Below are 16756 nucleotides of genomic sequence, written 5' to 3' on the forward strand. Positions count from 1 at the left end.
AGCTATATTATCTTGGATGGGTAAACAGATGAAGCCAATATCAATTTGTGTGTCATTACCAAGTATATACACTTCTGCAATGTTCAGAACTAGATGTAAAAAGGACTTAAGTAATTCTAGCTTCTGCACTCAATGAGGTGGTGCTGCATGCATGAACACGAACTCCTCTCCATTCTATTTCCTGGTTTGCCAGAAGGCCATCCAAATCAAGCAAGCTATGTTCACCATGAACCAGGAGCTGGGAAAGGAACTGGAGCAAGCCTGAGGCTCTTTATCCCGACATCTGAACAATGGCTATGGTGTGATGTCAAAGCAGTTCAGACAAACCGAAGGAAAGAAGCTTCACTATTATGTAGACTGCACTTTTAATGCTACTGGGAACTGTACATATTATAATAGATATAACCAGTCACCTGAGGGCTTTTGTGTAAATACAGAACATGCAAACACCGCATGCCATTTTCCTGTGATTTCCAAATCCTCAGTGGCAATTCTGAAGTAATAAGTTTTTAAATTTTAAAGAGTGACTAATTTGGGGTGCTCCCGCTTTCTCTAAATGTGTCAATTTTTCATTCAAATACATGAAAAAAGCTTATTGCTGCCGTTAGAAACAAGACTTCCCCTATGTTCACACAGTATCTGTTAGTGTGTGATAAATGTATCAATGCTGGATTGGTATAAAAGCACTAGCTGAGTATTCCTTTTACTGTTTTTCTTTATATTTACATATTTCTTTTAATAGTATTTTAATACTGTATTTCTATTCATAATAGTTGAACGTGAAAAGTTCTCTCTGTGCTCCTTTTCCCAATTCTCCTGTGTGACTGGAAAACAAGCCAGAATCTGGCTTGTTCCAACATCTGAACCCAGATTCATGCTTTTATTTATTACAAACCATCTACAAGCAGTAAACAAAGAACAAACCTTGGGTACTGCTCATTGTTTGAAACCACGAACTCAGGTTTCAAGTGTCATGACAACTCTGACTTGCTTCCAGGTTTCATAAAAGCAACAGGAGAGAAATTTTCAGAAGGGTGTACCAAGATGCTGCACATCCACATTAAAACTTTGTAAATGCCCGACGGAAAATGCTTAGTCACTCTATTCATGGAAGTTTTGTCATAGCTACTCCCAAATGTTTTTGTTCTAAAGAAAGGGAATTGAGGCTACAGTTACCCGTTTTACTTCTTCCTCCTTGGTGTATCGCAAGCAGAAGTGAAACACTCTGAGATCTTTGCAGTAGATTATCATCGTCTCTGGGTATTTTCTCAGTTGACCATTCAGGGGTTTCTTTCTCTCATCATAAACTTTAAGGGGGGAAAATAGTTTTAACATTTCTCCATGCAGTGAGTTAGAACAGGGAACAAGGAAATCTACCCCTTCTCTATCATGAACAATTCTATCAATAGTTTTAGATTAGTGACCATGACGGGAGCTGAAAAGAAACACACATTCATCCTGATATAAGGAATGGAAAACTATCTGGCCAGAAAGGCTATTTGAGAGTTGAGTATGTTGGAATACATGCTTCATAGCAAGTGATCTTGACACATTATATAAGATTTACAAATTAAAACTCAAACAAGTGGCACCAAAACTGAACTTTAGATTAGGATCACCAAGTGAAATAAGACGTTTAGTTGACACCAAATAGTCACAAGAAGTTGTCAGCCTACCTCCATAAAGCTGGTCCACACACTGAAGAGTGATGTCATTTTCCCCAATGATTTTATTATAAAATTCTAGTTCCTGAAAAAAGAAAAATGTTTTGTGTGTTCCTTAACAGACACTAGTCTTTTCATTTACTCTGTATTACAAGTATAAGGTTCATAATAACAGGACTGGAAGACTAGGGTACACTCTCAACCATGAAGCTCAGTGTGTGACCTTGAGGCAGTCAGTATCACTCAGTCTAATCAACTCACTTGTGGCTACGAGTTTTGAAGTTTCTTTTTCCTATTTCCTATTTCTTTTTCCTATTTCCAAAGCCAACAAACCTCCATTACTCTCCACTGATGCCTAAAAATGCCCAATTTTAATGTCACATCCCTGTCAATTGCAATCTAATCTTACCTAAAAACAAATCACTTTACTACAGAGACTGCTTTGACATCGCTACAGATTTGAAGCTGTGGATAATTTAATTGTTCACCAGCAACTTGTCCATCCTAAAAGAACTAGATACACATTTAATATTTGAAGACAATTGTTAAGCCTCATTTTTACCTCCAGTATTCTAAAAGCTACATGTTTAAGGGAAACCTCTACCTTAAGACTCCAACCTAAATGGGCCAGAGTGGTGTTTTGCAAAATATTTAAATACAGCATGCAGAGCCAGGCAGGCAGCCATCCCTGGCCACTGTTGGATGAAGCAAAATATCTAACGCCTGCCTCATTTCAGGTCTCTCTAATTCTGAGGTATTGCTTTGGGCCTCTCTGGAGAACCACCTTTGCTAGGAGAAAGACAGGGAGTATTACTCTTGATCCTCTTGGACATCTCAGTGGCTTTCAATATCAGCCACTACAGTATCCTCCTGGACTTCCTTGCAAGATTCAGGGCACCATTTGTCATGGTTCTGCTTACTGGAAGGTAGGCTTGAGAAGGTGGTACTGGGAGACTGTTCCTTCTCAAGCAAGTTATTCTGTAGGATTCCTTGGGATTCAATATTTTTCCCCGTGGTATTTGGCATTTACATTAAACTGCTGGGAGAGGTTGTCAGGTGATATCAGAGTAAGTCAACATATTCCAATTACAGCATGCTCCATTTCTCATTTTCAGTAAACCAAGGTAAAGTCCATGAACCTGTGCCTGCAATCAGTGACTGACTGAGAGTGAGAATGCTTAGACTGTTTTATATGGATTCTGAATTTATTTTTATTTTTTTAGGTGAGGAAGCAGCTCAACAGACTATGGATGCATCTCATTCTGGATCTGATCACCCTTCCTTACTAGGTCAGATTTGTCTTGGGGCATTGCTAAAATCGATTTTATTCCTGGATTCTCAGGTTACAGCTGTAGCCCAGAGTGTCCTTATCAGTTCAACTAGTACATCAACTACTGGAAACTAGAGATCTGGCTACTATCATTCTAGCTTCAACAGTTTCTAGACTGGACTCTAAATGCACTCTATGGCAGCCTGCCACCATATAATGAAGAGGATACACTCACAAGATAGCTCAAGGTTAACTTAGATTCCTTACATCATCCTCCAAAGCAGGTTCTTCACCAAGGAATGAAATCTTGAAATTCGTGCATATAAGTTTCCCATAGGTGCCACGGTTTGATCCATCATCTTGTGTGTACTTCAAAACCATATTTGCCTCGCAAAGCAGCAGTTCACCTGATGGAAATCAACATGCTTCTTAGCACGGTGTAGTGAACTACTCAGGTTCTTTAATGCAAAGCTTCTCTAACAAATTACAAATGAAGTTGTCACATGTAACTTCACTGCAGGAAAGAGTACTTGAATTACAGATGCGAAATATTTAAATCAACGACTGCTGTTGAGTATTATTGGTCTAAATTACAGAGTCCCTAGTGTTCATTAAATCCACTTTCAATATTTTAAGTACACTCTATTACATGGCTAGTTACCTACACTACATAAATAGAAGGAAGGATGCTAAAGTCCATTAACACAGGCATCCTCAAACTCAGCCCTCCAGATGTTTGGGGACTACAATTCCCATCATCCCTGACCACTGGTCCTGTTAGCTAGGGATGATGGGAGTTGTAGTCCCAAAACATCTGGAGGGCAGAGTTTGGGGATGCCTGCATTAACACCTGGAGCCTTTAAAGCAAGCTTGTTCTACATATAGCCATTTTCCACTGCCTTCCCATTCTCATTTACCTGTAGCCCTCCAGATATTAATTGATTTCAATCATCCCTGACCATTGACCACTGGGAGTTGTAGTCCTATAACATCTGGAGGCCCACAAGCTACCCATATCTACCGTTAGCTGAATGGCAAAGCAGAGTCTTCAACTTCCTTCGCATTTGGGACCCACCTTTAACCCCACTAAACCTTTTACCCACAAGGGTGGCCAGATGCCAGAAAATAGGGTTCCTACACCTAATATCTCCATACAGGGCAATATTGGCAGATGCATACAGGAACAAGACAGTAGTCTTCATTCTATACATCTTTTAGAGATAAAGTTGCTATTCCTTCTCCCCACCCTTGCTTACTTTCTCCAAAAATATCAAAGAAAGTAGCAACTGTGCTCAGATGCTGCAATCAATTCCTATAGCAGCCATGTGGGGGTTCTTTTTGACAATGCATTAATGTGGTGACCATGCGCAATAACCTCCCAGTACACGTAAGGCCTCCACATTCCCTCACACCTTTTTCTCTCTTCCAAAGTCGGAAGGGAATAATCACAACCTTGAGAAATACTTGGAGATGAGGAAGTGAGAAGGGTGTCACGCTCTTTGTTTGTTGAACTATGAACTTTTCCAGGCTGAGAGCAGGACCACACCTGCCCATCTCAGCCTTGAAAAGTATAGAGAGAGGAGTGAAAGTGCACAGTGTGCTGCTGCTCCCCACTTTCTTTCTCAGTTCTCTGAGCATTGGCTGCTCAGGTGCTTGATTCAGTTCACTTCAAGCAGGAAGAAGGAAAAGCACCTTGTAAAAATACTGAAGACAACAGAAAAAGGTAAGTGGGAGTAGCGCCAGACCCAATGCAAGGAGGAGGTGGGGAGGAGAGTGAAGCAACCCAAGAGAGAAAAATGAAAGGGTGGATCGTATCTGCATTTTCTCAGATTGTGTGCACCTCTTCAGCCGAGTTTCTGCTCTCTATGGCTGTTCTTTCGCTCTCTGGGTTTGTATCTTGCCAAAGAGAGACTTTGCCTTAAACAAGAATGTTTGGTAACAGCCATGTCTACCATGGCAGTCATTTTATGATGGCGCCCAAGGCGCTTTCTCACAATTCCAAATATGTCCATGGGTCCAAAAACAGTGGCAGCCTCTGTTGTAGACTACCAACCATTCTGCAAAGCTTCCAGACTGTTCTTTCTTGGCAACAGTTTGCATTGGCCCAGGAGTTTTCTCAGCCACAAAGCTTTAAACTTTAAACATCATTCATCAAAGGCTCACAGCTCCCTCTTAGTAGCAAAGTAAACATCGAGCCAGTCTTCCTCATCCCTTAAAAAAGGAAGGTGTTTGAGAGAGACAGTACTGCTGTGAACCTAATAGTTACTGTCAACTTTCACCATCTGTTACAGAAATTGTGGAGGCATTCTACAAAAGAATAAAAATGCAGTTGGACAAATCTTGACGCATGTCCTTTATCTCAGGTCTTCTAGGCAGGTCATGCGTATAACATTGATAAGATTCTACAGCATTGTCTATGTTACCTGGCAACAAATTTGGCTCTACTTCCTTTCCTGTGGCTTCCCTCACATATACCTCCTAGAAGAAAAGACATTGCATTAGTCCAAATCAGAGGTAAAAAGCTCTGTTTCAAATGCTTTCCAACATATATAGCTTTAGGATGGTTCAAAGTACCATATTGTTTGGCAAATAAAGTTATACTGTAACTACAGATTGGCCAAGCAAGCAGCTAGTCCAGCAAAGGGTTCATACACACAAACACAGGAAAGCAACTGTGTAAGTTGCTATTATAAGATAAGAAAACCATTATTCTCTTGTTGATTGCCACTTAAACTATGCAGGAATTTGAGTTCCTATTTTACCACACAAGTAGCTGTTTAGTTTTTGTTGGGATATTCTAACTGAAACTGAAACTCTGGCCATCTAATATTAGCTGAAAGACAACTTGAATGTCTGCCCCCATTTGGTTCCAAGGCTGTAGAATTAAACACAACACACTGTCCTCCTGCCCTTATCCTAAGTTACACAAGCCACTCAAAAAGGAAAACCATTACCACATTGCCAATTCCCAACTCCTGGTCACACCTGCCATTTACAGAAATGTTGTACATTGAGGGCTCAAATACATTGCTATTCATAATTAACAGTATCTTTACTTTTCTGGTTCAAACAGCAAAAGATGTTGTGTTAAGTTTGTATCAATATATACATGTAACTGTTATTTTAGGATTTGCATCAACTAGCCATCATTCTCTATTTTCCTAATGGCTTAAAAAAAAACAAAAAACTTAGCACTTTAATTAGTCTGCCCTTTACTTTTCCAGGTACCTATCTGTGCTTTCTCCTCCACTGGGGAAAAAACAATCCTTTCACATTAGTTACATCATGGACCACTATTCCCAGCTGCTGCTTCACCAGTAACAAATAAGCCAGGAGTGCCCAGATCCTGTTTCACAACACTGTTTCAGCTGGGAGAATATCACAGTCCATGTTTGTTGCATAAACAAACTAGTGCCAAGATAAAAAATTTACCGTTAACACTCAACAGTGTTCTTTACTTCCAAGCAAGTAAGGCAAATGTCAAGAACATAGCAGCTCCAGTTTTTTTTTGTAACATAACTTTTATTCATTTTCACATTTGAACTGTTTGACATGGTTGCATTGTTTACATTAGTGCTTATGGCATGCAACGATTACATAAATTTATTAAAAAATAAAACACTCACACACAACTTTGTTAATATATTCAGAAATGTTCATCTAAGTATACATATACCAAAATTTGTAGAGTTATGACAGATATGAAATGTATAGTAGCGTTTATTGCTTAGATTGCTGACCATAAGTGAATGTATTTTGTATCAACAACAATTAGAAATTATAGGAAGCGGGAGAAGGAAAAAAATTAAAATATGTACTTCATGAATGCCAGGCTGTACTACAAGCTATGGGCACTGTTCTACCACATTGTGTGTGTTATCAATAAAGTCACATCAGACTGCATAAAATTTTATAGAATCTTAAGAGTTGGAAGGGACCCCAACCCCCTGCAATGCAAAAATCTCAGCTAAAGCATCTATGACAGATGGCCATCCAACCTCCGTTCATAACCTGTTTAAAAACCTCCAAGGTTTGGCCTCTTGCTACTTTTTAATTTGTTTCAGCTTTTTCAATAATGCCATTTGCCAAATTGCATTGTAGCATTGGCCCATAGTTGATTGTAATGATTTCCATGTCCTGGCAATAGTTATTCTTGCAGCTGTTAATAAATGTGCTATACAAATATTATGACTAAATACCGGAAGCTTTCCCTAACTATTGCAATTTATAATCTTTTCGAGAAGGTTTCCTGAAGTTGTTGGGGGGGGGGTATGAAAGAAGATTACTTTCGTTTTTAATAGCGCCAGCAATAAGGACAACTGCATTCCCAATTGCTTCCTTAAAGGAAGCAAATAATATAATAAATAATCTAAAATTTCAGAGGGTTTTAAGTTAGTTCAGCTAATATACTGCCTCAGTATTAGTTGCTTAGGCAAAAAGAGGGGAAAACACAATGAGCTAAGGCCACTGACTTAATGACCTACTTGTGCCTCTACCAAAAGTACGTGGCTGGCTTTTCTATCGGAAACATGATGCATGATAACATTGGCCCAAGCTGGACTCGTGTCCTTATTTGCTAGTGGCAATCCATTATAGTGTGACCCATTTCTAGTATCTTACCTAAAAGTGAAGGTAAATATTGATTTTCCACCAGCAATTCACCTTGTTTTACTAAGATGAAAACTATCTTGATAGGTTTTAAGATACTGGAAAAAAGCCAACATTAACATCAGTCTACTGTTGAACCTAAAACAGTAGACTGATGTGGAAAATCTTATTTCCTTCTTGGCCAAATGCAACACTTTTCTACTTCACAGAAAATCTGCAAATTAGCCTGTACTAGGAAATGCCCATACTGGACAAGATAATAAAAAAAAAGTAGGGAAGGGCAAAGAACTAGGATGTTACAACCCTTAAATATGATTTCTCATTTACCTTCTAAAATCATGGGGCTATTAGTCAGAACACTGCCTATATAGCTAATATACAGAAACTAGAGGGTACCCCACCAAAATTCCACCTTGCCCAAATCTTGCAGGACAAGGATACCCACACGACCCTGATGGTGGCTAGGTTCCTAGTTGCTGTCCTTTCCCAAAAGCGACGCCAAGGAGCTCTACAAGCTAATTAAGGCGTAGTATGCCTTTCCATTTTATAGTATTTTATTGTTATAGTAGTGTTTTAGCGATTGCTTTTTTTTCTCCTTACGGCACAAGCTGTTATTTATGTGTTGTTTTTACCTGTATGGGCCTATGGCCGTAATAAATGATATTCTTAGCTAATATAGTTAATATTTCAGAAACGGTTTTCCTGATTTTTTTGTTTAATGGTTCTGCAGTATTCAAAGCTTCTTGTCAAATTCTGAGTCTCACACAGACCAAGGACATCTGCATCACATGCACTAAGCAGCAAGTTGGCACAATACCAATAAACGTCATTAAATGAACAGATAGCCTCTGGTTGTCTGTGGAGATCTAGAACACCTTATCTGTCTGGAAGTAAAGTGGTGAAGGCTAAATAGCCACTGAAACAGCACTCCCCACCTGAATATTTTGGATGCCAAAGTCTCACTTAAATGTTACAGTAATCCCAGCTAAGTAAGCTCTGGGAGCAAAAAGTTGTGTAGGGTCAGCTAGAGTATTATTTCATGTTTGAAGAGCTGTAGCTGTACCAGAAAAGTATAGCTAGAAGTTTGCTAGTGTCAATTTACGCATGTCATGTTAAAGCATATACTGTATATAAACTAGTAAAATTAGAGGCAAGGACTTGAGTAATATAACTGAACAGCCTAAGCTCAAGAACTTAGGCAAAAATATTTTAGACACTCTTTAGGCATGAAAGGTAGCATGAAAATTAAACATGTGATTTGAAAACACTTAAATCTTAACATTCTTGATCCCTGAACTAAAAGGTGCATTGGTAAAAGCTTCAAAGAAAAACAGGATGCAGGTTGCTAAGACTGAAATGATTTAAAGTTGGACAGCTGAAACAATAAGCTGCACAATATTGAGATGTGCAGCTGCATAAAGAGCGAGTGTGCAGTCTCTAGATGTTCATAAGTCAGCTTTGCACATTGTGGAGTTATTCATCCCAATAGTCAGGAGCTGATTAAAAAACAGCCAACAAAAAGACAAGAACTTTGAATGCATATTCTATTAGGCAACAGAATATTTGATCAGATAACTAATCCATTTTTGGAAGTGCATAAATTCTTTAAATATATAAATACACATCTGGATTCCAAGTTCCCTTTTCTGAAAACAGCTGCTATTCCAGAGTGCATTTAACAAGTGGCTAGCAAATCCAATTTACACATCATCTTGGCTGTACCAAACAGACTACAAGTAGGAGCAGAAAGAAATGTACTGCAGATTTAAAGGTTCACAATTTACCAATCCTTACAAAAATATACTGCAGGGTTGTTGTAAACCACTCAGACTGATCTGCAGTATTAACTATATAGTGCAGGGCTGTTGTAAAGCACTCTCTCCTATCCAAAGCTTCTTCAAACCAGTAATATAAAAAACTTTACATGCTCTGAAATTTACAGTAGTAGGATTCTATTTTAAAGGGTTTCATTCTAATTAAGAAGAAAATAAGAAGGAACAGCTTTTTGTGGCTACCTCTTGCAGAATTACTTTGGTTGGGGTGGACTCATTGATAACAAATCCCAAAGCTACTTTAAAATCTTGGATTTCTCCGTTATTTTTATGGGCAGCTCTCACCTCTGCCCCTGGAAACATTTTAAAATATCTTCAGTATGACGCAGGAAGTGGCCTATGCAGTCCAATTTTTTCTTTATACTTCATAGCTAGAGTCTCTTCCTTCTTTTCCATGCACTAACTTCCACCCCCCTCCAACCTGATTTTCTATGATTCCCTGGGTGGAGGTGCTACTGCTTTGTCTACATAAATATAGACATTCTCCTTGGAGATCATAAATAGAATACAAGATAAGCCATTACAGGCAGTACATGCTAGAGTCAATACTGTCCAGCATCATCAGCTTCTCTTTACCTGGCAAGAAGGATCTAGCTGGTTTTTAAAACATTTTCGTATTCTGCAAACACACACACCCACAGAGAGAGAGAGAGAAAATCCTTGACATAATCCAAGCTGCAAAGCAGCAGGAAATCAGCCAAATATAGATGCAGCAAAGACTAAACTTTACATAGCAGTGAACTGTTTATTGTGGGAAAATGTGAGTGTTTACAGTTAATAGTATCTACTCCAGGGGATGTGAAATTCCCTACACTTAGTTTAGCTTTCATAGATGAAATGACACTACTTCACAAGTAGCTGAGATTCAACACACAACAGTAAGTTCAAAAACACTGTACTTTTATCATAAGCTTACCTGGTCTTTCTGCAACTAGAATTATAAAACACCAGAAATGCAAAACTGATGAAACATATCCTTTCACCCACCATTTAACTTGGGTAATGCCAACCAGGTGTTTCGCTAATAATGGAAACTATCTTGAATATGTAACCCTGGCTATCAGTAATCCCTGGTAATGTCATTGGTTTTGACCAGGGGTACGCAGCCTAAGGCCCGTGGGCCAGATGCGGCCCAATTCCCTTCTCAATCTGGCCCGTTGGCAGTCTGGGAATCAGTGTGTTTTTACATGAGTAGAATGTGTCCTTTTATTTAAAATGCAGCTCTGGGTTATTTGTGGGGCCTGCCTGGTGTTTTTACATGAGTAGAATGTGTCCTTTTATTTAAAATGCATCTCTGGATTATTTGTGGGGCATAGGAATTCATTCATTTCCCCCCAAAAAATATAGTCCAGCCCACCACATGGTGGTACCACTGTATTTGGCTTAGAACAAGGAGCCCTGGGTTGAGTAGTCTGCTCAACCATGAAACTCACTGGGTGACCTTGGGCTAGGATCGCTCTCTAAGCCTAAAAAATGGTATCAATATTGTAGAGAAAATAAAATGAGAGCAGGAGAAACCATATGTGCCTTCATGGAAGTAGTATATAATCTTAAAATGTACCCAAGGTCAATGGAGCTGCCATATTGCTTGCAACGCTCCACAGTTAACTCCATTAGAAACTAACACAAAATGTGTCCTGACAAGAGTTGTCTGACAACATACTTATCCCAGGGATTTTCCCCAAGCACCACCTTGCTCCCATTTAATGAATGCAACTTAACCTTGGAATTTTCCCTGCAGTACATACAAAACTGAAAATAGAAGTTTTTCCCCAGGATAACTTTGAGCTCATCTGAGGCTTAGGATACTTTTGTGCAAGTTATCTCTGAAGGACCTGACCCCCGCAAAAAAGACAATATACTAGATACTAGGAAACTTTATCCAAATTTGTTTCCTATTTAGTCTTTGTTCCAGTATAAATTAACATGGAGATAGCTAAACCAACAAACCCAAACACAAATTTTAATAGTGCTGCACAATGATAATTGTATTTTTATAACAATTATTTGGGATATTCAAATCATTTTTAATGTCCTTCAGTTAACGCCAAAGCAGAATGAAACTATAAACGAGTAGAACCAGTATGGAACTGGCCTGAAGGGCAAGTTCAAGTATCTGCTTTCATTACTTTGGCAAGTAAAGAAAGCATTGTTTCTGCTTTCTTCCCCCTGTCAAATTGGAAGCATGGCACCATTTCTTTTAAAAGTAGCTTCTTACAACATCTTCTATAACTCTAAACGTTGCAATTTTCAATGCATTCTGGCAAGAAACAAGGGATATTTTCCTGACCATTATTCAGCTTCACCACACTTGGTACACAACAGCACCATATGGAACTTTATATACCGGTACCTGTGAAAAGTCATTCATTAGCTGTTAAATTTGGAATACAAGATTAACTGGCACCTGCTTATCAGCCAAACCTAACGAATACCACAGAGCTGTAGGCAAATACTCAGACCATAGAAATACAATGGTAAAGAGGGCTCTGTGGAGAAGGGGCATTTCCTCTCTCTTCACTCTATTCATTTGACCAGCATTGGATGCAGTCATGCCTCAGCTTTAGGTATATGCCTGAGGCTGGTTATACTGTAAATATAAGCATTTTGCCTGCATAGCTTTTACTGTTGCCTCTGCATGATTATAAATCTTATTCTTACACTTACTTTACAAGTTGTTGTCTGATTCTTTTTTAAGTGGGGTAATAAAGGGAGAACCAACTTCATGGCTAGACTTGCTCAAAACAAGGTTTTACAGCCCAATACCCACATGCTTCAATTTTGCTGCTAAGGATGGGACTTTTAAAACTCTTCAACCCATACACATGGGGGCCTGGAGGGATAAACTGCAATTAATATATCCTCTCCTACCTATTAAAACCCACCTCACGCTTAACACTCTCTCAGTGCAAATGTTTTCCTGCACACAGTCAAACCAGTTGGCTCACTGCCTGCCTAATCAGGAAGCAGCAATATGCACAAAATTCCAATTCTCCCTTCACAAAGGTAATCTAGAAGACACACAAGTCACAGGCTTGCAGTTACCACACATTGCTGTACACCTAAATTTATATCATGAGCCTTTGAGCAAAAATACATACAGCCTCTGTGTCTGAGGATAGAAAATCCTACAGTGCACTTATATCAGCAGGCATTATCTGAAACCATCTATTCCCCTATTACTCTTTGATTCCATATGTAGTTAATAGTTTGCTGCAGGATATGTATGAACAGGAGATGTAGGGGATGTGAAGCAGCGCCTCTTCCATCACAGCATTCCCACACCACAAATTGCCCTCCAGTACCTTGCCAAAGACAACCTTCTCTCCTCAATTCACTAAACTCCCTCAGCACACCTGTCTACCTAATGATAAGCTCCTCAGGCATTTAAAAGAAAGCAGGAAATGCCATATTTCAACACTCCACTCTCACACCATTCTTCACTGGCCCTGTCATACACTTCCAAATATCAGCTTTTGGGGGTAGTGGGCACATTTGGGAACCTGAAAAATCCTCAAGGGCACTGCAACAACAGGAAGAGCATCTCCCTTCAAGAATGGGGGCAGGACTGGGACTTATTTTGAATTTTAAAGCCTAGTTGCAGCAGGGGAAGAGCACTGTAGCCAACAGAAGGCTTTTTTTTAAGCCAAGTTGTAGCAGAGGTGACATTTTTGGCAGGAGGAGCATAGCTGGTTAAAGCGTTAGCTTGTTTTCTTCACAGCTCCCTACCCCACAAAAAGCCCCCTTTGCCACAATTAGGCTTGAAAAAATGCCTACAAAGCTTCTTTCAAGCCTAATTGCAACCAAGCAATTCTCAGAGGGAGTCCACAGAATTACATCTGCCTTACACCTAGTGATGTGAGGTGAGAATATTCAGAAATCCTATCCCAACCACACCTACTTAGCACCATGCATCTCTGACCAAGGTACTGTTTAAAAGGGAAAGGGGGGGAGAGAGAAATTTAATTGTTTTTTTTTGTCCCACATGCAATCATACTTTAGTACAATCAAGAACGCAGTTTTGCAGATAGATTTGATTTGTAATGGCAGAGGTCACCACAGGCAGAGAGCAGGTTTAACTCCCATCAGAGGTGCACACCTTTTCTATATTTTCCCCTTATAGTAATTAATGGCTGCTATTCACTCCTATGGGAAATAGAAAATTGCTATTTTTACGATGATGGCAAAGTCTGGCTGACTTCCTCTTGACAGTGGAAATATAAAGCACACTGAGTGCTTTGCACTATACACGGCTTCCTTCCTTCCACCTACTTTTGTCACAGCAACAGGTGCTTTACTGTGACTACAAATCAATATACTACACGCATATAGAAGAGGTCCTTTCCTCACAATGCTACTTTAGCCTGCACCCAACTCAGATTTAAGGAGCTTGGAGGGAGCAAAGCAGGAAACATCCCTTAAGGAACAAAATGCAAGACTATCCCATGCAGGCTTGAGTCATATCACTTCACAAAAGTTAAACTGGTCTGACATACCTTGGCAGCATTCAGAAAATGCAAACTTATAATTGACCTTATTTCATCCCAAGTATATAAAGGCTGACATTTTAAAATGAAGAATTACAGGGAGAAACTAGCCTCTCTATCAACAAAGCAATATTTGGACAGTAAGGCTACAACCCTTTAAGCAGCCTTACCTGGAAGTAGGTCCCAGTGAGCTCAGTGGAGCTTGATACTGAGTAAACACATAGCTAGGGAGGGCCTTACTTCGACCACAGTAGGAAAGCTGGTATCAAGCTAATGGTTAAATATGAAGCTTCAACAGGGGCACTTCACCAAGCCAATGTATTTTTTTAAACCCATTATTATTCAACGACACTTGTTTTTGTTGAAAACACACCAACATGAGGATAGATATGACCAGCTACCATCAAGATGTAAATAATTTCATGGTTTCAATGCTTTTTGTTTTGTGCAGTTAAAAAAAAATCAAAACCCCCAGTAATTTAACATTATCAAAAACTAAATTTATCCTTATTCTCTTCCCGTTTTCTCCTCCTCCCACTGCTGTTACCTTCTCTCCCCCCCCCCCCACTCCCCATCAAGTAAGCTTTTAAGCTCCTGCGGCAGGGACTTTCACTGTACGAAGCACCACACATGCTGACCCCAGACACACTTGGTGACTGCCCCACCCTCCTCCCCCCAACGCAAAACAGTGGGGAGGGGGGTTGTGAGAAAGTGAAAGCGCACCACTGACCGAACTTCACAGCAGGCATGCTAACCTACAAACAGGAAAAAGCAATATATTGTTATCCTAAAAAGCAAAAGTCTCGTGGCGTCACCAACACAAGGTTTATTATCATGGTTACACTTCTGCGGAAGCCACGTCCTGCTGATAATGCCAAGGTCGTGGGTTTGATCCCCAAATGGGCCACGTGCCTACTCCTGCATTGCAGGGGGTTGGGCTAGATGACGGGGGGGGGGGGGGGAGGGAAACCCTTCCAACACTATAGTTCTATGGTTGTTTTTTATATATAAAAAAAACTTCACTTGTGAGGGGCACATGCTCCCCAAATAAAGCAGGGACCACCGACCCAACTTCGCAGCACCTGAAGGAAGCAACTCTTCTAAGAGACCTGAAGATTAATTTGTCATGGGTTTCGAGACCCAAGACTGAGAAACAAATGCTGGTCTAAGCTTTTGCGGAATAAATAAGGAGGTCTATTAAAAGTAATGACGGAAAATAAGCATTTAAAAAGTATTAATAGTGTTATTAAAAGTACACTTTGTCAGGGTGTGTGTGTGTGTGTATATATATATAGGGGGCGAGGTGGGCCGGCGTGGGAATGGGGTCCTCCAGGGCTATTTACAAATATATATATATATATACACACATACACACACCTTGAGAGTGTCTGCTCCTGACAAAGCGCACTTTTAATAACGCTATTAATACTTTTTCAATGCTTATTTTCCGTTATTGTTAATAGACCTCCTTATTTATTCCACAAAAGCTTAGACCGGCGTTTGTTTCTCAATCTCGGGTCTTCTATATATAGGCCGCCTTCTCCTCCCTCCCTCCTCGTCCCGCGCGCCGCCAGCCAGCCCCACCCGCGCGCGCGCGCGCCCTCCCTTCCTCTCAGACCAACCGCCTCGCCTGGTCTCCTCAGTCCCCGACCTACCTCCGGACTGATGTAGGAGACGAAGGAGGGCTTGGCCGGCCTGGCCCCCGCGCCGCCCCCCGCGCCCAGCATGTCTGGCCCCCGCGAACTCCCGGCGGCGGCGGCGGTGCTGCCAGGGCTCCGGCCGGTGCCGGCGGGCGAGGGCGGCGTCGGCAGCTCCTCCCAGGAGGACTCCGCGGCGTTGTCGTCGTCCTCCAGCGCCGCCCTGCTTCGCCTCACGTAGTTAATCCCTCCCATCGTTGCGAGCGGCAAGACCCCACAGTCCCGGCGGCGGCGCACGTGAGCCTCTCTCCCCGCCCTATTAATGCACGAGCTCCGCCCAGCCATCCGCGCCGCCATTGGGCCGGCAGGAGGTCGATCTCAGACAGAGGTCCCGCCTACCCGCCCCGCCCTTTCTCGCTCGCTTTGCAGGGAATGGTCGTTCCCGTGAAAAAAGGGGTGGGGAAAAGTGTCCTGGGACCAATCACAACATTTATTAGATAAATAAAAAAAATCCAAGAGCTGAACGACAGATACGTTACCCAATCAGCAGATGACTCACGGAACTGCTTAAAAGGAGAGGTGATTTCCTTGTCCCCTCCCCCCTCCCGGCCTGGAACTCTGAGCTGTATTAACTGTAGTGCCGCCGCACCCGAATCTAGTTTCCCATAATGCGATTTTAAGTTGCACGGTTTGTAAAGTTGTGTGCGACTATAAAATTTCCAGGAACCCAAAAACAAAATCAGATGCAACGTGTTTGTTTTAAATTGTTATGGGAAATGTTAGGATCCTTCTGCCTTGGTCAGACCACACTGGAGTGCTGTGACCAGTTACAGTGGTAGCGCTGTGGGCGCTACAAATGATGAAGGATATTGAGAAGGTGGAACGTGTGCAGAGGAAGGCAGCCAAAATGATCGAGGGTCTGGAAACCAAGCCTTAGGAGGAATGTTTGAAGGAGCTGGGCATGTTTAGCTTGGGAAAGAGGAGACTGAGAGGAGATATGATAGCCATCTTCAAATATCTGAAGGGCTGTCGCATAGAGGATGGAGCAAACTTTAGCTGAGATTTCTGCATCGCAGGGGCTTGGATTAGATGACCCTTGTGGTCCCTTGCAACTCTCCCTTTTCAGGCTGGCCAACCAACATCTATGGGAAGCCCACGAACACAATGTGAGTGCAAAAGCATTCTCGTCACTTGTGGACACCAGCAGGGGAGGTAGAACAGCCTTATTCAAGGTGCAATAAGGATGCAATCAAAGCAA

General features: G+C 41.1%; 1 protein-coding gene across 1 annotated transcript in view; it reads right to left on the reverse strand.

Annotated features, from left to right (window-relative positions):
* The window catches only part of MTMR12 (myotubularin related protein 12), a 38280-nt gene extending 22410 nt beyond the window's left edge, over positions 1-15870 (reverse strand). Inside the window, exons 1-5 of the mRNA XM_083575588.1 lie at positions 15517-15870; positions 5358-5412; positions 3202-3341; positions 1677-1749; positions 1177-1307 (exon numbers count right to left, since the gene is read on the reverse strand). Coding sequence (XP_083431714.1) covers positions 1177-1307; positions 1677-1749; positions 3202-3341; positions 5358-5412; positions 15517-15855 — 738 coding nt within the window. The 5' untranslated portion in view covers positions 15856-15870. The remainder of the gene's footprint in view (positions 1-1176; positions 1308-1676; positions 1750-3201; positions 3342-5357; positions 5413-15516) is intronic.
* Between the last annotated feature and the right edge of the window lie 886 nt (positions 15871-16756).

The sequence above is a fragment of the Podarcis filfolensis genome (assembly GCF_964270895.1).
Source record: "Podarcis filfolensis genome assembly, chromosome: 11".
Lineage (NCBI taxonomy): Eukaryota > Metazoa > Chordata > Lepidosauria > Squamata > Lacertidae > Podarcis > Podarcis filfolensis.